The sequence below is a fragment of the Metopolophium dirhodum genome, chromosome 1 (assembly GCF_019925205.1).
Source record: "Metopolophium dirhodum isolate CAU chromosome 1, ASM1992520v1, whole genome shotgun sequence".
Taxonomy (NCBI): domain Eukaryota; kingdom Metazoa; phylum Arthropoda; class Insecta; order Hemiptera; family Aphididae; genus Metopolophium; species Metopolophium dirhodum.
This window is the reverse complement of record NC_083560.1, coordinates 95118638-95138672: the sequence shown is the minus strand read 5'-3', so window position 1 is coordinate 95138672 and position 20035 is coordinate 95118638. Positions and strand designations below refer to the sequence as shown.

The following is a 20035-nucleotide window of genomic DNA, read 5'->3' as shown; positions in this document are numbered from 1 at the left end:
GATAGGAAAGTGAATCTAGTTAGTACTTTGGGGGGGTTCAAAAGTAAAAATTTCCCAGTGGTTTTCAAAAGCGACATGAAAAACAAAAGAATATTTATACTAGCATTTTCTATACACCATAATATTTTTCAAAGGTTTTTTGACTGATTTTGAGCTGTTTACGGACATTTTCAGTTTCCATTTTTTAAAATTTTTTTTTCTACAAATATCAATATAATTTTATTTGTTAGGTAAAAAAGATTGAAAAATTGATACAAGGCTCCTACTATATTGTTACAATGACATTTGAAATATATTAAAAATCCTTAGTCACAGATTTATTTATAAGCATTTAAAGTTCAAATATTGACAGAATACGAAAAAATCACGAAAATTAGCAAATTATTTTGAGTTGGGAATTCATAAAAATTTTACTTTTTCAATCTAAGATTTGAAAATGTAATACAAGATTATCCGTAAGTTTATCTACATTTATCAAAAAAAAATGTTTACAAGAAAGTCAAATTAAATTTTTATGTAAGCGTTTGAAATTCATAGTTTTACAACATTTGATATTCACTCGATTTCTCGTGAAACGATTTTCTTATTTTGTTGTAATTAAAAAACGTACGACTGTAGATACTTGAAAATTTCACTGAATGTTTATATTAGCATTTTCTATACACGAAAAAATGTTGAAAATAATTTGCCACTTTTTTAGCTGTTTACGGACATTGCCAGTTCTCAATTTTTTTTTATAAATATCAATAAAATTGTATTTGTTGGGTGGAAAAGCGTTAAATATGCTCGGCAATAACCTAACCTTATGCAAGGCTCCTGATATATTGTTACAATAGCAGTTGAAAAATATAAACAAAACAAATTGTTAGAATTTTAAACAGTCTAAATAGTTAAAAACAGTTTTAAAAAAACATAACACAATATTCACTTAGATTTTACACTGTTTTAAACATATGTTTTATTCGTTTTAAACAATTAACATAACGATTAAAAAAAATGTTTTAAATTTAGAGGATGTCAATTGTCAGCGCACTATCTGTGTTCACTCTCTGGCCCACGCTCAGAATAGACAAAACAAATTAACGCAGAATCATTTTTTCTATATTTTTAAATAATCTTAGAGTAAAATAACTAATTTTTGATCAATTTTGTCAAAATTCCAACCTTAAATGATTTTAAAAAAAATTGTGCCTATGTATCTTTAATATTTTTCAACTGCCATTTAAGAAATATATTAGGAGCCTGGTATTAAATTTTCACGCTTTTTTACCGAACAAATAAAATTTTATTGACAATTATTGTAGAAAAAAAAACCAAAAAAATTCAAAATTGACAATGCCCGTAAACAGCTCAAAAAGAATCAAAATATTTTCAAAATTTGATGGTGTGTAGAAAAGGAGAATATAAACATTCAGTGAAATTTTCACGTATTTACAGTAATTCGTTTTTTAATTACAACAAAATAAGAAAATCGTTACATGAGAAATCAAGTGAATATCAAATGTTGTAAAAATAAATTTAATTTGACTTTCTTCTAGAAATTTTTTTTTTGATAAGGGTAGACAAACTTATGAGGGATCTTGTATTAAATTTTCAAATCTTAGATTTAAAAATAAAACTTTTTATGAGTTCTCAACTAAAAATAATTAGATAATTATTTAAGAAATATTATATTAGGACCCTTGTATTAAATTTTGACTCAACGGATACAATTTTATTGACATTTATAGAAAAAAGTCCGAAAACAGCTTTAAAATTTATCAAGTATTGGTATATTGATAAAATAAACAATGATATAAATCTCAAGTGTCTACAGATATTCGTTTTTGAATTATCACAAAAAAACAAAATCTCTACATAAGAAATCGAGTGAATATCCGATCTTGTAAAAATATGAACTTCAAATGCTCATAAAGATTTAATTTGATTTGCTTGTAGACATTTTTTGTTAGGTAAAGGTAGACAAACTTATTAGGAATCTTGTATTACATTTGCATATCCTAGATTTAAATAAAAAATTTTTTATGAATTTCTAACTCAAAATAATTTGCACATTTTCGTAATTTTTGCGTGTTTTGTCAACATTTAAACTTTAAATGCTTATAAAAAAAAATTGTGACCATAGATTTTTAATATTGTTTAAATGTCATTGTCAAAATGTATTAAGAGCCCGTTATTAAATTTTCAAGTTTTTTTACCCAACAAATAACATTTTATTGACATTAATAGGAAAAAAACTAAAAAATTGAAATTTGAAATTGTCCGTTAATAGCTCAAAAAGTGTTAAAATATTTTAAAAAATGTATGGTGTATATAAAATGAAAATATACAAATTCAGTAAAATTTTCATGTATCTACAGTTATTAGTTTTTTAATTCCAACAAAATAAGAAAATCGCTGCTTGAGAAATCTAGTGAATATTCAATGTTGTAAAAATATTAAATTAAAATATTCATAAAAAATTAATTTGACTTTCTTGTAGACATTTTTTTTTTTTATAAAGGTAAACAAAATTATAGGGAATCTTGTATTACATTTTCAAATCTTAGAATTAAAAAGGAAACATTTTTATGAATTCCTAACCCAAAATAGTTTGCTGTCCGTATACAGTTTTCAAAACACATCAAAATATTTTGAAAATTGTATCGTGTATAGAAAATGCTAATATAAACAATATTTATAGAAAAAGAAACTAAAAATGTCCGTAACAGCTCAAAAATCAAAATAAGTCAAAATATTTTGAAACTGTTATGGTGTATATAGAAAATGAGAATATAAACATTCAGTCAAAATGTCATGTTTCTACAGTCATTTGTCTTAGAGTTACACCATAAACCAAAATCGATTTTGTCAAAAACCGATTATGCGTAAAAATGTCCGTTTTTCCTTAATCTTTTTTTGGTCTACCTATGGTGCGTAGTTACTAGTTAGATACGTTGAGTATTTGATTTTATCTAATACTTACCTATTTTATCAATACTTATTTTATTGTTCTATGATTTTATGTACGGTCGTTTGGATGTTTTTTACCTACGTACGTCCTTGATTAATATTGTTAAATGATAGCAGTGAAAACTAAGCAGATAAGGATCTAGCACACCGGCAAATAGCTGCGTTTAATAAGACAATTAAATTTAATTAAAACGTTTTACATTTTTAATATTATCGCTGATTATATATTATAATTATTAATTATATAATTGTGTAATCATATAATATATTTTATACTCTTCTGAATAACGTGCGTTTTCATTTATCTTATCATCAACAAAACATAGTTAACACTATACATTTGTGTTTCAAGTGCTAATTTAATTTTTCTACTAGTATTTCAACAGCAGCAATTAGTAATACCTCTTTAATTAAAATATTTTGAAGATAAGAAAATGCGATGAACCATATTAACACTTACATATGAATTGAATATACGCGTTAACGCATTTTAGTTGTGATTTGTACGTTCAAATATGTATACGCGTAAGGTCGGTCTTATTGTTCGACATAATTTTAAATCTTGCCTTTGTGTCAGACTCAAAAGCGATTTACCCACAAAACAACCAGATAACTATTATGACCCGGATGCTATTCATGAGAATCCATTGGAGAGGTGTAAGAGGTTTATCAAAAGGGATATAAATGAGATGTGGAAAAAAGCTAATGACCCATTTGATCAGTACGAAGATGATAAAATATTCCCCAAAACGGTTGACATTTTAATTGTTGGTGGAGGTGTAATTGGTTCATCCATTGCTTATTGGCTCCAAAATAAATGCAGAGATGGATTAACAATTGCTGTTGTTGAAAAAGATTTATCGGTAAACAAATCAGTTATGTCTACTCAGGAGGTATTGTAGTTGATTAAATATTTGTTGCGTACATGGTAACAGTATTAATTATTTTGATATTAAGATAGTGAAATTTGTATCGGCTTTTGAGTTATATTGAGAGTTGTAACAAATAAATCTTTTAGGTATAGGTACTACTGTACTATAATTATTTTTGTTGGTAAAATCAATTTATCCAGATTAAAAAATAAGCTACCTATATTTCTAATTTGTAATACACCCCTTTTTATATCTAAATTAGTTAAATATATGTAATAATTGAATAAATCTATTTTGATAATTATATAAATCAATCACAATTTATAATTGAATATCTATACATAATTTCCAAATAAATATTATTCTTTCTTTAACTTTTTTTAACTTAAGTCTTATCAGCATCTATTGACTGAACAAAATTCAAGCAGTCTTGTAATGTACTCGAGTAAAAGTATTCAAATATGTATTTTCAATACTTACTCAAAGTATCTCTATTTAATATAAAATTTATCTTATTTTTAGTTGATATATTTTATATTTTTAATTTAATCAAGTAAAATTTAAAAAAAAAATGGAGTAAAATGATCTATCAATTTAGTATAAAATCTTTTACAAGACTGGACTTTCAAGTTATACTATAATTATAAATTTTAAGTTGAGAAATGTTAATCTTAAATTTTTTTTTTCCTATAATATTTATAATACAATTTGGTTGTTTCAGAATCTAAAACTAATTATCATAATTTTAAAATACTAAAATAAATAGATACACTGATGTATGAATAGTGTATATACCGTACATTTTTAGATAACTTTGCTAGTTGGTTTTTCATTTTTTAATGATAATTTTACGCTAGGATGTCTGAGCTTTGGTCATATAATTTTTTTGTTAGAAGCACCAGATAAGCAAGGTATCACCCCACTAAGTTTTATGATTTCTAACGTTTGACTATAGCTTTATCTACTGTACGGTTGAAATGGTTTAATAATTTCATTGAACTATACTTTCTACTAAATAATGTATGTACTAATTTCTCATTATCATATAAAAATAGAATTACTGCCAAACACTCATGACCTGCAGTCTATATTTTGAGTGCCCTACCGAGATTTTCTCAGTAGCTCACCAACCCAATCTGGGCCTGGTCATAAATATTATATAGTTGTGAAAACCTTATGAGTTATGAGTACTATTCATAATAAAATAACCAAATTTTTATATAAAATAGAGTATTGTTATAACTACTTATATAATATATCTGTAATTTTTCTGTACCATTAATACATTTTATAATATAATTTATTTATTTGGTTACTGTATTAGTATATTAACCAAAACATCATATATGTATGTGTATTAAATGGAATTGGTTCAAGCAAAACAGTTTTTACACATAGTTTTGTAATTATGGAACAAATTCATAGTAACATAACGTCATAGTGATCTATCACTGACATGGGAGAACTTTAAATGATGTATACTGTACAACATTTTAATTTTTCTAAAGCTGTGTTAAATTAAAATGCCTATTAAAATTAATAATAATTATTTTAATATTTTAGTATGCAAAAGCATCTTCAGTACTTTCTTGCGGAGGAATTCGTCAACAGTTTTCACTTAAAGAAAACATTGAATTATCCCAATTCAGTGCTGAATTTCTTCGAGATATCAAAAATTACTTGACTATTCCAGAACAGCAACCACCAGAAATAAATTTTAACCCATCTGGCTATTTATTTTTAGCTACAGAAAATGGTGTGGATACAATGTTAAAAAATCATCAACTACAAAAGTATGATCTTTCCAATAAATGAAAATGATTATTTTTAATTTTTTTAAATTACCTTTTAGGGAATTAAATGCTAATGTCGAGCTTTTATCAAAAGATATGATGAAAACTAAATTTCCTTGGTTAAATGTAGATGATATTGAATTAGGAAGTCTTGGAACTTTAAATTCAGGATGGTAAATTGTAAAACTTATACACTAGTTTTTTGTATTTATTTGACTAATTTTTTCTACAATCATACTATATAGGTTTGATCCTTGGTCCTTGTTGGATGCATTAAGAAATAAAGCTAAATCACTTGGGACATATTATGTTGAAGGTGAAGTAGAAGATTTTGGTTTTAAAGTAGATACAAGCATAATGGTGGAAGAAGATCCTAATAAAGAATATGAAGGGATTAATAGCGTAAAAGTATGTACGGTATTATATTTACAATTTTAGTTTTACATATTTATTTTTTAATATTTGACACGTTACATATTAAATATAAATTATTAGATAACTTAAGCTATGGTTTTCAACTTTTTAGGTAAAATTAAAAGATGGTGAAACACAACAAATGGTATTTGGTGTATGTATAGTAGCAGCTGGTGCCGAATCAGGAAATATTGCTCGAATGGCTAAAGTTGGAAATGGAAAAGGATTTTTATCTACACCTTTACCTATTGAACCTCGGTAATTAAAAATTAACATTAACTATTTATATGTTATAATTAGCTCTTTACCAAACTTTTTCTTTACAGTAAACGTTTTGTGTATTATTACCACGCACCTAAGGGTCCTTCAATGTCGCCAATGGTAATTGATCCATCTGGAACTTATTTCAGGTAACAAACTTAAAATATATATTAATATTTTGTGGTTTCTAATGAAATAATTGTATAATAAATTATAAAATACATTACTCTCAAGATTATTCAGTAGAAAAAAAAATGTTTGGAAGTAAATATGTATTATTTATTTGTGACACATAATTTTATTGAAGATTTATTATGCATATACTATTTAAGATTAATATTATCACCAAGATAATGCTAATTTGTCTTTATTTATTTATATTTTATATTTTATATTTATATTATCAATTTAAAGATAAAAATGTTCAAAAACTTTTTCTAGATGTTTATATTAAACATAAACTAAATATAAAATAAATATTTTAATGCATGGTTTTTTATTAGTATACTTGCATTAAATCAAATAAAAAGTATTTTGTTAAACTGTTGATTTGTAGGCCTGACAGTTTTGACAACCATTATATATGTGGTAAATCACCCTGTGATACAGAAGAACCAGAAACAGTCAATTTAGATGTAGATCATGATTTTTTTGAAAAGGAAATTTGGGCAACACTTGCACACAGAGTACCTGCATTTGAAGAAGCAAAAGTAACTAAAAACTGTTCCACTATAAATATTTTATTTCAGTTAATTATAAAGGAATAACAAAATTAGTTATATTATCAAAATATAATTTAAATAAAAAAAAATTTCAAGATGTATTTAACACGTTGAAAGCCAATTTTAACACATAGTTGACATAAGTAAACGGGTGGCTGTGGCTGGACGGTGTTAACATGCAGTTTACCTGTTTTGTAATTAAGTCTTTATTTGGTGACTATAGCCATACATATTTTAATTTGTATTGGTCATTCATTATCTACCAATTTTACAAGTGATGACGGGCATTGTATAAAATAATTAGTTATAATACACATTTTTTTTAATACTTTTATTACATCATTATAATAAATTATAGAACAACAGATTTAAGACTTAAACAATAATATATAGGTAATTTGTAGGTATATTACAAATGTAATACACTAATGTAAATAAGAATTTAAGTTAATTTAGTGAGAATTCATTTTTTAATTTATCTAAGATTTTCCCTCTCACATAAAACAATATATCATTTACACAATTTAAAATAAATTATTTTTAATCCTTAACTTAATTTAGTAGTAACATATTTTACTTAACAATTTATTAAAGGTATGCCGAGTTGCATGAAAAATTGATTAATTTAATGGTTCAATAAAATTAAATGGACAAATCATGGGCCACTAAATCATGTTTAAGATACCATATGCTCACTATTGATTCAATAAAATGTTTTAGTGATTGTTCATGCAACCGACAATAAAGTATTATATTTTATGCAGTGTTTATAAATATTCAATATTATGTTCTATTAAATAAAATACAAATGATACTTATACTTAATATGTTTACGTTAATTTTAAAATGTGTATTATCACAGAACGATTTCATTGTTTGAATTATGTATGTTTTATTCTGTGCTATTACAATTTATATCATTTTTAATAATTTAAATTATTTCACAGGTGAAAAGTAGCTGGGCTGGATTTTATGATTATAATTGGTATGATCAAAATGCTGTTGTCGGAGCTCATCCAAGTTATTTCAACTTATTTTTTGCTGCTGGTTTCAGTGGACATGGTATATAATATAAACATTTAAATTGAATTGATACAATTTAATTTATTTATATTTATTAATATTAGGTATACAACAAGCACCAGCTATTGGCCGAGCTGTTATGGAAATGATTACTGAGAGTGGATATAACACAATAGATCTTTCTAGGTTAGGTTTTGGCCGTCTAATTGCTGAACAACCATTATACGAAAAAAACATTGTCTAACTGCTTAAAAAATAAATTCTAGTATACTAATGATTTGATTTTTTACTATTAAATAGATCATTGTTCAGAGAATAAGTTTGTTTTAATTTAAATATTTTAAAAAATAAAAATATTATAATAGATGTTAAGTAAATAAATACAATTGTATGTTCTCGAGGCATATGACAGGTTTCAATGGAATAATTATCCATACTAAATAATGCCTGAAAAAGAAAAACATTTCATATTATTTGTTAATAAACTATCATAAAATGGCAGTTAATATAGTAATTGCATTACACTTCTCATTATACTTTTTTTCCTTGTTTAACCTGTAGTAGGGGAGGCTCTGTTTTCAATACTATTCCTCTGCTGCCATCGTTAATTGATGACTAAAATTTATAAATACACACTATACACTTCCAATTATACTTACAAGCATATAACTTGGATTATATTTATTTCTCCAGTTAAATGAAGATATGCTGTATTCATGAACTCCATTAGTATGCTCAATATGGCAACCGTGATGAGTATGACCGCCAAAAACTAAACGAGGCTGCACCACTTTCAACAACTAATTAAATAGAAACAAAAAATTTTTTGTTTATAAATATTTTCAACATTACACAACGGATAATGATAATAGGTATATTAATACCTAGGTATTTGACATACTGTAAAACAATGAAACTAGAAATTAAGAATATTTGGTACCAAATTTAATTTCTGTAGATACATTATTTAATATTCTCTTTTATGCGTACATTTTCACAGAATAAAATTTAAAACCACTTTTATAAAATTTACATAACAATGCCATCAAAATCAATTTTTTAAGTAAGAAAAAATATACAAGCAATCGTGAAAAAAAATCTCTTGATAGGTAATTTCTACATATGTTTTTTATTAGTTTTATAACAGCCAACATTAGGTTTTAATCATTTTTTTTTTCATCAGCATATACTAGTATAATATGTAAACGAATTTTGTATCTCAAATTTTCTATTTATAAGCCTACTATAACATATAAAAGTACTTAATTTTGACTAGACCCTAGGTTCATGTGTGTACTAAATTGATCATTAAAACCTACACGAAACCTTAATAATTATTTTATTGAAGTTTGAAAACAATAAAAAAATAATTTACTTTGGTTAAATGAAAAACCTTTAACTTTATTACCTATTTTAATTTTAAAATTTCTGAGTATTTAAACAAAAATATAGTTCCTACTTATAAATGGAAAATAGAAAATCATTTTATTAAATTATATATTGTGTATATTTATTTGAATAATTTTCACAAATTCTCAATATAAAATAATATTTATTTATTATTCACATATATTTAGATGATAAATAATAAAGACTTATATTTATAAAGTTGAGTTAGTTTTACATTTTACTCAGTACCTTATCTGTTGTATCTTTGCGTAGACAATCTAAGCCCACACGATACGGTTTTTCTTTTTCTTTTAATGAAGCTGAATCCGGTTCATTACAGGCCATATCATTTTTTCTGTATAAAGGAAAATGCTGAAATTGAAATTATTTACTTATAGTTTAGTTAAATTTATCATAAAAATAAATTCATATTAATAAAATAAAAAACATAATGTCACTATTACTTTATATTTGTAGCTATACCTATATCAATCATTACTATACTGATCTTAAAAATGCTTAAATACTTAACAATTTATGTCTAAGCTTACCAATTAAAAAACAAAATATTCTTTATTCGGTAATAAACATATAATCTACATTTAAACCTAGCGAATTTAACATATTTATGATTAAGGATTGGATATAAAATGTGATGAAATGTAATAACAATTGCTTTTAAAATTAATACTATAACCTCTCTAAATGGGTATCAAAAATAATTATTTCGAATAGGTATAGAATACCAACCGTATAAAGAGAAATAATATTATAAAAAAACAATTATTAATCAAACATTATTAAAATATTAAAAAAAAATGCCAGTACAATATTAGTTGATATATAAATTATATGATAAATTTAATGATTTAGAATTTAAAGTATTAATTACTTGTAATAGTATGGGTTTACTATAATTGCCATCTAGCATCATTTTTTTTGAACAATTATTTTCATTTTGGCTGCATTTTAACCGCTCTAAAATAGTCAGGAATTATGAACATTTTATTCAAAAAGTTATAGGAAAATAAAATAATATCTTTCAACTTACTAGAAATGATGTTTAGTTTTAATTTAGCAGAATGACATAAAAAACATCCATCCATTTCCATTGCCATACTATTTATTGTTACAAAATGAACATTACGTCTACTGATTAATTCTACTGGACCAGTGTTGAACACTTTATTAAATCTTTTTTCAAGATATGGTGTTACGCTATATCATAAAATAAAGTTGATTATTTCTAATTAAGTATAAACAAATAAATGGATTATTTATACCTATAATGGAATCCGATGTCATGATTACCAACAATAGTATATAATTGAATATCTGATGGTACTGAAAACAAATAATTAAATGTTTCAACATACGAGTTGAAATCTCTTTCACTACTCCATAATCCTTCATCAAATAAATCACCTATAAAAATAACAAATACATTTATTTTTTTCAGCATACAAATTTTATTAAATCAACAAAACGTATTTACCTAAAACAAAAATGAGTTCTGGTTTATGTAATTTGATAGCAGTTTGAAAAGCACATCCCATTTCCCATTCTCTAAAATAGTTTTGGAAATACTTAATTTTCTAAATGTATTATAATAAGTTCAGAATGCATAATATGTATTACAAATTATAAAGTAGTGGTTTTATATTTATTGAGCTACTGCTTACTTATGATAAATCTTTCAAAGATAATTTTTTTAAATAATAATAAAACATTTTGTTAAATGTCCATCATATTGATTTTTATTGTACACTCTAGCTGTAGTGATCCAGGCAATTTATTAAATTAAGGAATACTTATTTAATTATTTTTTATTTAAAATCATTGTATTTAGTGTGATTAACAAAAACAAAACGTATTGTTTTAACTAATAAGTTATTGCAATTGATACTTGCTAGTTAAGTTAAGAAGTTGACTTTTTTTAAACTTTTCATCTAAATTTGGCATAGTTAAGATGGCATACCTCTGCTAACTTAAAATGTTAATAATAAATAATAAAAAAATATATCAAATTACACTTCTTTCAGAAATATTTGCATAGACATTTTAAATTACCGTATCATTTTATCAAGCCAATGTCCTTTCCTTGTACCAAGTAAATGTATGTCGGCTAAAAACATTACTTTAACAGGTTGCTCCGATGTCATGTTACTATCTGAAGGCCAATTGCACTAGAAATTAAGTTATAATAATACTTAAAATTGTATTATCATCACTATAGGCTAAAATGTCAAAGTGTACATTGAGCCATGTACATGTTTATAACAAATACAATTTAAATTCTTACTTGTGATAAGACGACGTAATAAATGCCATATTCACAAAAAAAAATTAAACCACTGATACACAATACATATCGTATGAATTTCTTAGTAATGAGACTAAGAAGCTTAATCATTGTGAACTTCCCGAATTTTAACTGAAGCAGAACAATTGAGTATCCACCGTTGATAAATTATGGACACAGAAGTACAGAACGTAAAATAATTTGAGATTTGCATAATTCACATAATTCTAGTAATTTTGAAGTTCCAAGAATCTATCAACAGCTAGCTAGGAAGCTAATATATTTGTATACTAGACATAATTAGTGCCGACCACAGACAGGACATAATTTAATATTTACCTACTAGTTACTAATTTTAATAATTAACATTTATTAATGTAATTATTAAAAAAATTGTTATAATACCACAGAAGTCACAGAAATACTAAATACTGACTAAGAACTCCGCCTGATCGGTAGTCACTAATTAGTAAATTATTGTCGGTACAACTCGGCCGTCTTATCAATCACAACAAAAATGCTATCAAACATAAATACATATTATTATTGTATAAAATAATGTAAATAACAATAATACTATTATCATAGAATAGATAATAATATAATAATATTTATTTATTATTATTCTATTCCGTGGACCGTGGATCTTTTTTTCAATTCATAGGACGCTATACTCGCATGTGTAATTGTCTCCGTCTTACAAATGTACAACATGGCAGCAACTGTTATATGCGGGAAAGAACTGAGAAGTCTACAATCATAACTAAGAAACGAGATTTTCACCACATAAAAAGGAGAACTTTGGCTGTGCAACGTTGTTTTTATTTTTTTGTTATCATTTTTATGAAAAAAGTTTTTCAAGTTTGAAAAACACAAACAATAATGGTTTTCGATACAGTAAGAACTTTTTTCATATAAGTGATATCTAAAAAATAAAAACAACGTTGCACAGTCAAACTTCTTCTTTTTATGTGGTGAAAATCTCGTTTCTTAGTTACAACTTTAGCCTTCTATAATATTAGTATATAAGTACCTATAGTCTATAAGCTGTAGATATAAGTAAGAAAAGAGTATTGTTGCTTAGTAAGTGACGATAAGAATTTGTAAACAATGTTTAATACAATTTTTATAGTTCTAGTATTAACTATGTAGTTCAAGTTATTAATAAATTATTTATTTGAGAGAGGTGGTTCTATTGGGAGCAGGTTTACACTGTTTAGCTGGTTCCTGAGGCATTTGGTTTTAAGGTCATACTTTCTAAACTTAATTATGTTTTGTCCAATATTTAAAAAAAAAAAACCAGTGACATAACTCTATTCTTGATAACTTTCATTATTCTAAGCTGAATTCTGTAAAAAATATTTTGACACTTATAGTGCATTAGTTATTATTCTTATTTAAGATAGATACCGGTTTTAAATGGTAATCTAATTCTTACCTACTTATTTTGCCCTTGTATATAGTTTTGCACATAACAACTACAGCTAACTCAAGCATAGTAATCACATTATTAAGTAATTACCTACGACTTACAAGTGTCACAAGATTTTTTATTAATATAATAATTATACCTATTTCCAGTTACTAATTAGGCAAATATTGTAAAAAAAAGACAATATTTACAAGATAATTATTTTATATTATGTTCTTTATTCTGCAAATAAATCATTTGTCCAAGAGTAACGATTAAATTAATAAACCTAACCAATTTATGTAATTATGTTACCATGTAGTATGTGTTGTTTTGAAAGAAAAATCTTTCAAGATGTGCACTTGAGTGGTTAATGTGTTACCTATAAGTCATATTATTTTTAACACTGAATTTCCAAGTATGAAGTAAAATTAATATAACTTAATATATTTTTTTAATACTTAACATTAGAAAAATTAGATTATTATATTTTTTAAGACAACATATTATAAAAGAAAACAATTCTATGAATAGCATATTATGTAATAATATTTAACAATTTAATTTCTATAAGAATCTTAAATTTAAAAACCACTTAATTGTTAAAGCCTGTTTAATGTAGAATACAATTAATATTTTGTATTTTAATTTTTTTTTTATCAAATGTTTATGTTTATTACAAATATTTAAATAATCTGCTTTTACTTAGATAGTTAGATGCTAAATTTAAATTACCACACAACCATTGAATAATTTCTCTTACTTTTTTAAAAGTATTTATTAGGCTGTTTTAATTATGAATTATTAGTTCATAATGTTCATATCTAACAATAGTTATACTTAAATATTTAATGTGATAAAAAAATTCCATTATTTGTTTTAATAGATAATCATTTTAGTTGAAGAATAATTATAAAAAAAATATTTCCAATTTGGAATAATTAATTTGTTTTATTTCATAGAAAAAAAATATATTAGCTATAAAAATGTTTATCATAAAATTTCAAATAATTTCTTGAGCTCAACCATCAATTGCCAGTCAGTTTTCAATAAATCATCTCTAAAATGATCTTTGCATGCATCAATCGACTGTCTGGATATTTTGCTCACCAATATATCCTTTTCATCAAAATGCCTTCCAAACATTTTTGGCGCATCACCTGGTATTGGCTCAATTTTTATACAAATTTCTTGTCCTTTTCTAGCAGTTTCAACAGTTTTGTGGTTGTTTTCTATGCTGGTCACAATGCCTAACTCTACAAATTCCTTACTAGGAACACATATAGGCGTACCTTCTTTTACGATTCCAGACTCCACCATTACTCCCATAACAATTGGATCTCTTGAATTAAACACAAACTGTGGTAAGACTTTAAGTTTGCAAGGAAATACTGCAATAGACTTAAACTGATCTCGATTTTTCTTTTTAAGGTCATCCTGATACGCGGTAAACTTATCAAATAAATGGTATATAATATCAGCTTGGAATATTTTAACATTTAATGTATCTGCTAATTCTTGTGCATCTTTTTCAACTTTAACATCAAAAGCTAATATGGTAGCATATATAGGAGAATGTTCCAACATTATTGATGCTTTCATAACATCTTTTTTAACAACGGGACCAATTCGTATGTTGCTATATGGTATTTTACTAGATCTTAAGAAGTCCAATAAAGCTTCTAATGAACCCAATGTCGAAGCTTGAACATAAACACCTCTATCTTGTAATTTTATAGTACTTAAAGCAGACTTTAATTCTTTTGCTACTACCTCTTTAAGTCGCTCGACTTCATCTGCTTTGTTGGCTACATAAATATTTAAGCCTGCTATAGCTTTTTCTAAATCTTTAGCAGCAATTTTAACACCTTGAGCTGCTTTGATTTCTTTATACTCAATATAAGCATTTTTCACTCTAAGTTCTTTCAGAGGTTGAGGCATTAGTAATGATCTAATCTGAGTGACAACAGGCCCATCAGTGCCTGCTACGACAATTGTATCTCCTTCTCTAAGGTAACCATTAACTAAAATAGTATCAATAGTAGTTCCTAAGCCAGTTATAGCTTTTACTTCCAATACAGTGGCTTGCAGCTCTGTATTGAAAACAAGTCTTTTATATAAATGTGTTTGACAATTTTCAACAATAAGATCTAACAAATTTCCCATTCCTTCACCAGTAATGGCTGATGTAGGTACCAAAGACACATACGATTTTGGATCAGGATTTTCAAAAAATAAAGCAGCATTTAAACCTTGTTCGGCAAATTGTAATATAACACTTTGGGATCTTGTTTTAAATTCATTTTGAGTATTTGCATGCTGAGAGGTCAAAACATCTCTAACATCTTTACGTGGATTGGTCTGCCAATCATACAATCGATCAATTTTATTTAAAGCAACAATAAATGGTGTTTTCTTAGTTTTCAATATATTAATAGATTCTATAGTTTGTGGTTCTAAACCATGCATAATATCGACTACTAAAATAGCAATATCACATAATGATGAGCCTCTGTTACGGAGGTTGCTAAAAGACTCGTGACCAGGTGTATCAATAATTAATAATCCGGGAACTAAAAACTTTCTAGTAGCATAACCATTTACAACTTTAGTTTGTTCTTTTATAGCATGAAGTGGAACATTTGTAGCTCCTATTTGTTGGGTTATACCTCCGGCTTCACCATCTTGAACATTAGTTCTACGAAGCTTATCTAATATTTTAGTTTTACCAGTATCTACATGACCCAAAACACATACGACAGCAGCTCTTAGATCAGATTCCTCTTCTTCATTTGACGAATCTTCATTTTTAGTTTGAACTTTTACAGCCTTAGCTACATTTTTATTGTTCTCAGAATTGTCATTATTTTCTTCATCTGATTCTTCAGATTCGCCATTTTCATCTTCTTTGTCTACAGTTGAAGGATTTAGTAATGCTTCTCTTTGCGCTTTATAAGTTTCTAAAAGTAGTTGTGCACGGGCTCTATCAGCTTTTTGTTTAGGTGTTAAAAATTTTCCTTCAGCTTTTAGTCTCTCCTTTTTTTCTTTTTCCTTTTGCTTTTTCTTGTCTTTCTTTTCTTGTTCTAATTTTATTTTTTCTTCTTTTTGTTTCTCGAGTTCTTCTAAACGTTTTTCTTCTTCTTCCTCTTCCTTACGGAGTTTTTCCTCTTCTTCTTTTTGTTGTTGTAATACTTCTTTTAAAGCTGCAATAGCCTTTTTACCAGGCCCTTTCTTATCTTTGACTGGGACAACTGGCTTCTTTTTCTTCTTTGCATCATTAGTCGACATTTTCTAAACAATTGTGAAATTAACACTGAAACAAAAAAATCCAATTTGAACATAAAATATAGGTACTGATAAAAAAAAAGTTATCAATTTGAATATGACCACAATTTTAAGAATAGCCATATGCAGATTAGTTAAATAAAAAGTACATAATTTTAAGTAGATATGAATATTTTTTTTTGTCAAATACGAATTGTCCCATAGCATACTTATAGACAGTTATATTATACTACTTATATAATTGGAATTTTGGAATTAAATTTAATAATTTATTATTATCCAATATAATTGGATAATAATAATAATAAATACATATTGGAGAATTTTAAAATTGTGTTAACATAGATAAACCAAAATATTTTCTCTATTAAATAAATACATATATTTCACTAAAATTATAGTATTTATTTACGTAAGTACAATTATTTTTTATTAGAATATTTATAATTGTTAATGCAATATTTACCTACAGTAAGACAATAGGGATCAATTTTTTTTAGAATTTTTTCTTTGTTTTAAAAAGATGATAATACATTTTATCTTTTATAAAGTGAAACAAGATATCTCATTGTTTTATAATTTATCAACATAATGAACAATGAATTGAATGAATTATTTAAGTACTGTGCAAAATATTATTACTATTTACGACAAAAACAAACAGTTTTAAAGAGGATAGACAAAGTTTATTCTCTAGTCTATATTTGTTATATGGTAATTTTATAATATTATGTAACTAATAAAATAATCTAATTCAACAGATTGATTGACTTATTTATATTTTTTAAGTTGGATAGAATGTAATATTCTATACAAATATGTTTATTTATGTTAATTAACTATGAAGATAGATTAAATAAAATGTAAAGAATTAACTATAGATTGTTAGGAATATACAACAAATAATATTTTAGAGTTAGGTAGTCAAGTAAGTAACCTTAGTTTTTGTATAATAGCATAAATTATATTAGTATTATAGTATTGCAAATTACATATTATTTTGCCTAATTTTGCTCTGAAAAAGTATTGTTTTAAAAATGTAAATTACAATTACTGTTAATGATGTACCTAATTTACGTTAATAATCTAAATTCCTAATCAATAACATGAACAGATAATATAGACAATATTATCTATGCATAGTCATTTTTCAAAGGAAGTTTCAATTATTTTTAATTAGGTATTTACTACAAACCAATTTTACCACTCTACCTAAACCTATTATTATTATTTTAATAATTAATTGTACTAATATTATATCTAGGTATAAGCTTATTTTATCGATGAAGGAGGCTGAAAAAGTATAGTCATTGTCTAGGGAATTTTTCCAAATGTATCATTCCCTAAAAATCATGTCTATTAGGCATTTATGTTATATCCTAGTCATTTACGTTATAATTTAAGTCTTTGATGGTAACATATGTCTAGTGAATATTTTTAATTCAAACATTAATTATTAGATATAAGAATTAAATTTAACCTAGTAAGATATACAACTATAGACCATTTATATGGTATTATTATAATATTTTAAACCTAATTGTTTAGTACTATTTATCACACATACACAGCATTTATACAGGTCAAATTACAACTCTTAATGAAGTTCGGTAAATTGAATTGGGCAGTTGTTTTAAATAGATAGTAAAATCCACTAAACCGCTATAAAAGAATACATCAATAAATTGATCCCCAATATATCAGCCATGAAATTTGTTGAAATGTAAATGATAGAAATTAAACTTTGCCTAGTTATGTACCTGTAATTTTATTATTATTGATTTTCTTTTACGATATGAGTAGGTAATCTGTATTCTATAAAAGCGACGAAACACAGATGACAGTTATGACCACCGTAGGCTCAGCCTGGTACACATATTGACACCATTGGACACGTTTTGCCGGAGATACGCATTGGCATTTAACAACCCATCCAAAACAGACGCGACCATGTGTGTACGGCAAATTAATACTCATCGACCTGGACCACGTAAATCCAACGTCAGACGTAATCCAAAACCGTGAGGTAGTGATCGTCCCGTGACCAACATCGGCACGATGGTTATGTGGCAGAGCGACGGTATTGCATAACGGTAGTGTGCGTGACAGACATCACGCGAGACCTGATCACATACGATTTACGATATACGAAACGATTTACTCACCGATGTTAAGTCCAAGCAAAATCAGTCTGTCTGCAGTCTTGCCTAACGAATATGTTACGGAAATGTAGATGCAAATGACAAGAACCCTCGACGCTGACAATACGATAATCACGAATTCCCGTGTTTATCTCCACCCGACACACGGTGCTTCTTATCACATACTGTTATCAACGGACGTGGTGGTGCCATAGAGTATATTATTATTGTACGCGGCTGCGTCAGAGACTTCTATACGTCTGTAGTTCTGTACTATAAAATATTATTATAGAAATATGTGCGCTGTGTACAACTCCAAGACCCAAGTTCTTCTTATCGGCTGTTGCCCCCCACCGACCATAGACGGCTTTCGCCATAGACGTATAAATAAATATAATAATTTTTATTATATATTTTTAATAATAGGAATGTCATGCCTCTCGCTCTGGTTTCAACTTTCAAGTGTTATGCGCCGCCGCTCGGGTTTGAAAACGCCGACACGGTAGACACTAACACACGGGAATACATTATTACATTAATATTAATTGAATTATTATTTATTACTTCTGAGGCTACTGGCTATGCAGAACTGTATGTAGTAGATAATTAAGATCGCAGGTTATTATAAATAATATAAAATATATTTATTGGAATGTACCGATGTGTAAACTCAAACTCTTGTTTGGGAGAGGGAAATCGAACCACTTTATTTTCAATTCCAACAGTTTCACAACAAGCCATACAATTTATAAATTCATAACTATATTGTATTATTATACGATATACGTACGTCGTACGCTTCCAAACGCTGTTAACAAATTACAACCTGTTCGTATAACCGCTTCCATCGGACTATAAAATACACTATACACTGTGACACGATACATAAATATTTAGGTTAGATTTATTTACCTATTGAATATTAATGCCAATTATTTTATAATTATACATATAGGTATTATTTTTATATTATTATATATATATGGTCTTCAAAGTATCATGATCGGCGTGGGCCGTGGGGGCACATGTTGAATAGGTTATAAGCATCGGTAATAAGCATCTACTAACAGCCCCGGCTCAAGGGGTAGGCTACCTAGGCCCACGCCTAGGGCGGAACTTAAGCAGCACTTTAGTAAGAAGGTGGCATTTTCAAAATTATGATAATATTATATTGTTAGGGGCCAAGATCGGCGGCAATGGTGGTATGGTGGGTCGTGAGCCCCCCCCCCCCCCCCCTTGTTGAATTTTTCGTAACTATAAGTCGGAATTTTCTTAATAACAGTGCAGAGCTGTCAGAAATTATACGATTTGTTAAAAACTGTTTTCCTAGATTTTCTTAGGTTATAATTTTAATAATAAAAACGAGAACGGGTCTTCGGCAGTCAGTAGTTTTTGATTTCTAAATCGGTAATTACAGAGGATGACACTATTAATAGTTTACTATGTTATAAAAAATTTAAAATATAAGTG

General features: G+C 26.6%; 3 protein-coding genes across 5 annotated transcripts; 1 reads left to right on the top strand and 2 right to left on the bottom strand.

Annotated features, from left to right (window-relative positions):
* Window positions 1–3066: 3066 nt before the first annotated feature.
* LOC132934846 (FAD-dependent oxidoreductase domain-containing protein 1-like) lies at window positions 3067–8356 on the top strand. Of its 2 annotated transcripts, none has more exons than XM_061001227.1 (9): window positions 3067–3845; window positions 5388–5617; window positions 5677–5790; window positions 5863–6025; window positions 6144–6289; window positions 6358–6441; window positions 6849–7002; window positions 7962–8076; window positions 8142–8356. In XM_061001227.1, exons 1-9 carry the CDS (start codon window positions 3468–3470, stop codon window positions 8279–8281), a joined length of 1524 nt encoding a protein of 507 aa, XP_060857210.1. In that variant the 5' UTR covers window positions 3067–3467; the 3' UTR covers window positions 8282–8356. The 2 variants fall into 2 exon arrangements, with proteins under 2 accessions (XP_060857210.1, XP_060857211.1); XM_061001228.1 differs by having other exon boundaries at window positions 3068–3815.
* On the bottom strand, window positions 8308–12555 carry LOC132934847 (metallophosphoesterase 1). The gene is made up of 9 exons (XM_061001229.1): window positions 11729–12555; window positions 11497–11612; window positions 10922–10992; window positions 10710–10851; window positions 10478–10644; window positions 10319–10404; window positions 9676–9798; window positions 8697–8837; window positions 8308–8484 (listed from the first exon to the last, which is right to left on the bottom strand). The coding sequence occupies exons 1-9, from the start codon at window positions 11837–11839 to the stop codon at window positions 8308–8310; spliced, it is 1134 nt and encodes a 377-aa protein (XP_060857212.1). The 5' UTR covers window positions 11840–12555.
* Window positions 12556–12752: 197 nt separating this feature from the next.
* LOC132934844 (eukaryotic translation initiation factor 5B) lies at window positions 12753–18747 on the bottom strand. Of its 2 annotated transcripts, none has more exons than XM_061001226.1 (2): window positions 18185–18568; window positions 12753–16452 (listed from the first exon to the last, which is right to left on the bottom strand). In XM_061001226.1, the coding sequence occupies exon 2, from the start codon at window positions 16425–16427 to the stop codon at window positions 14133–14135; it is 2295 nt and encodes a 764-aa protein (XP_060857209.1). In that variant the 5' UTR covers window positions 16428–16452; window positions 18185–18568; the 3' UTR covers window positions 12753–14132. The 2 variants fall into 2 exon arrangements, with proteins under 2 accessions (XP_060857209.1, XP_060857208.1); XM_061001225.1 differs by lacking the exon at window positions 18185–18568 and adding an exon at window positions 18590–18747 and having other exon boundaries at window positions 13354–16452.
* Between the last annotated feature and the right edge of the window lie 1288 nt (window positions 18748–20035).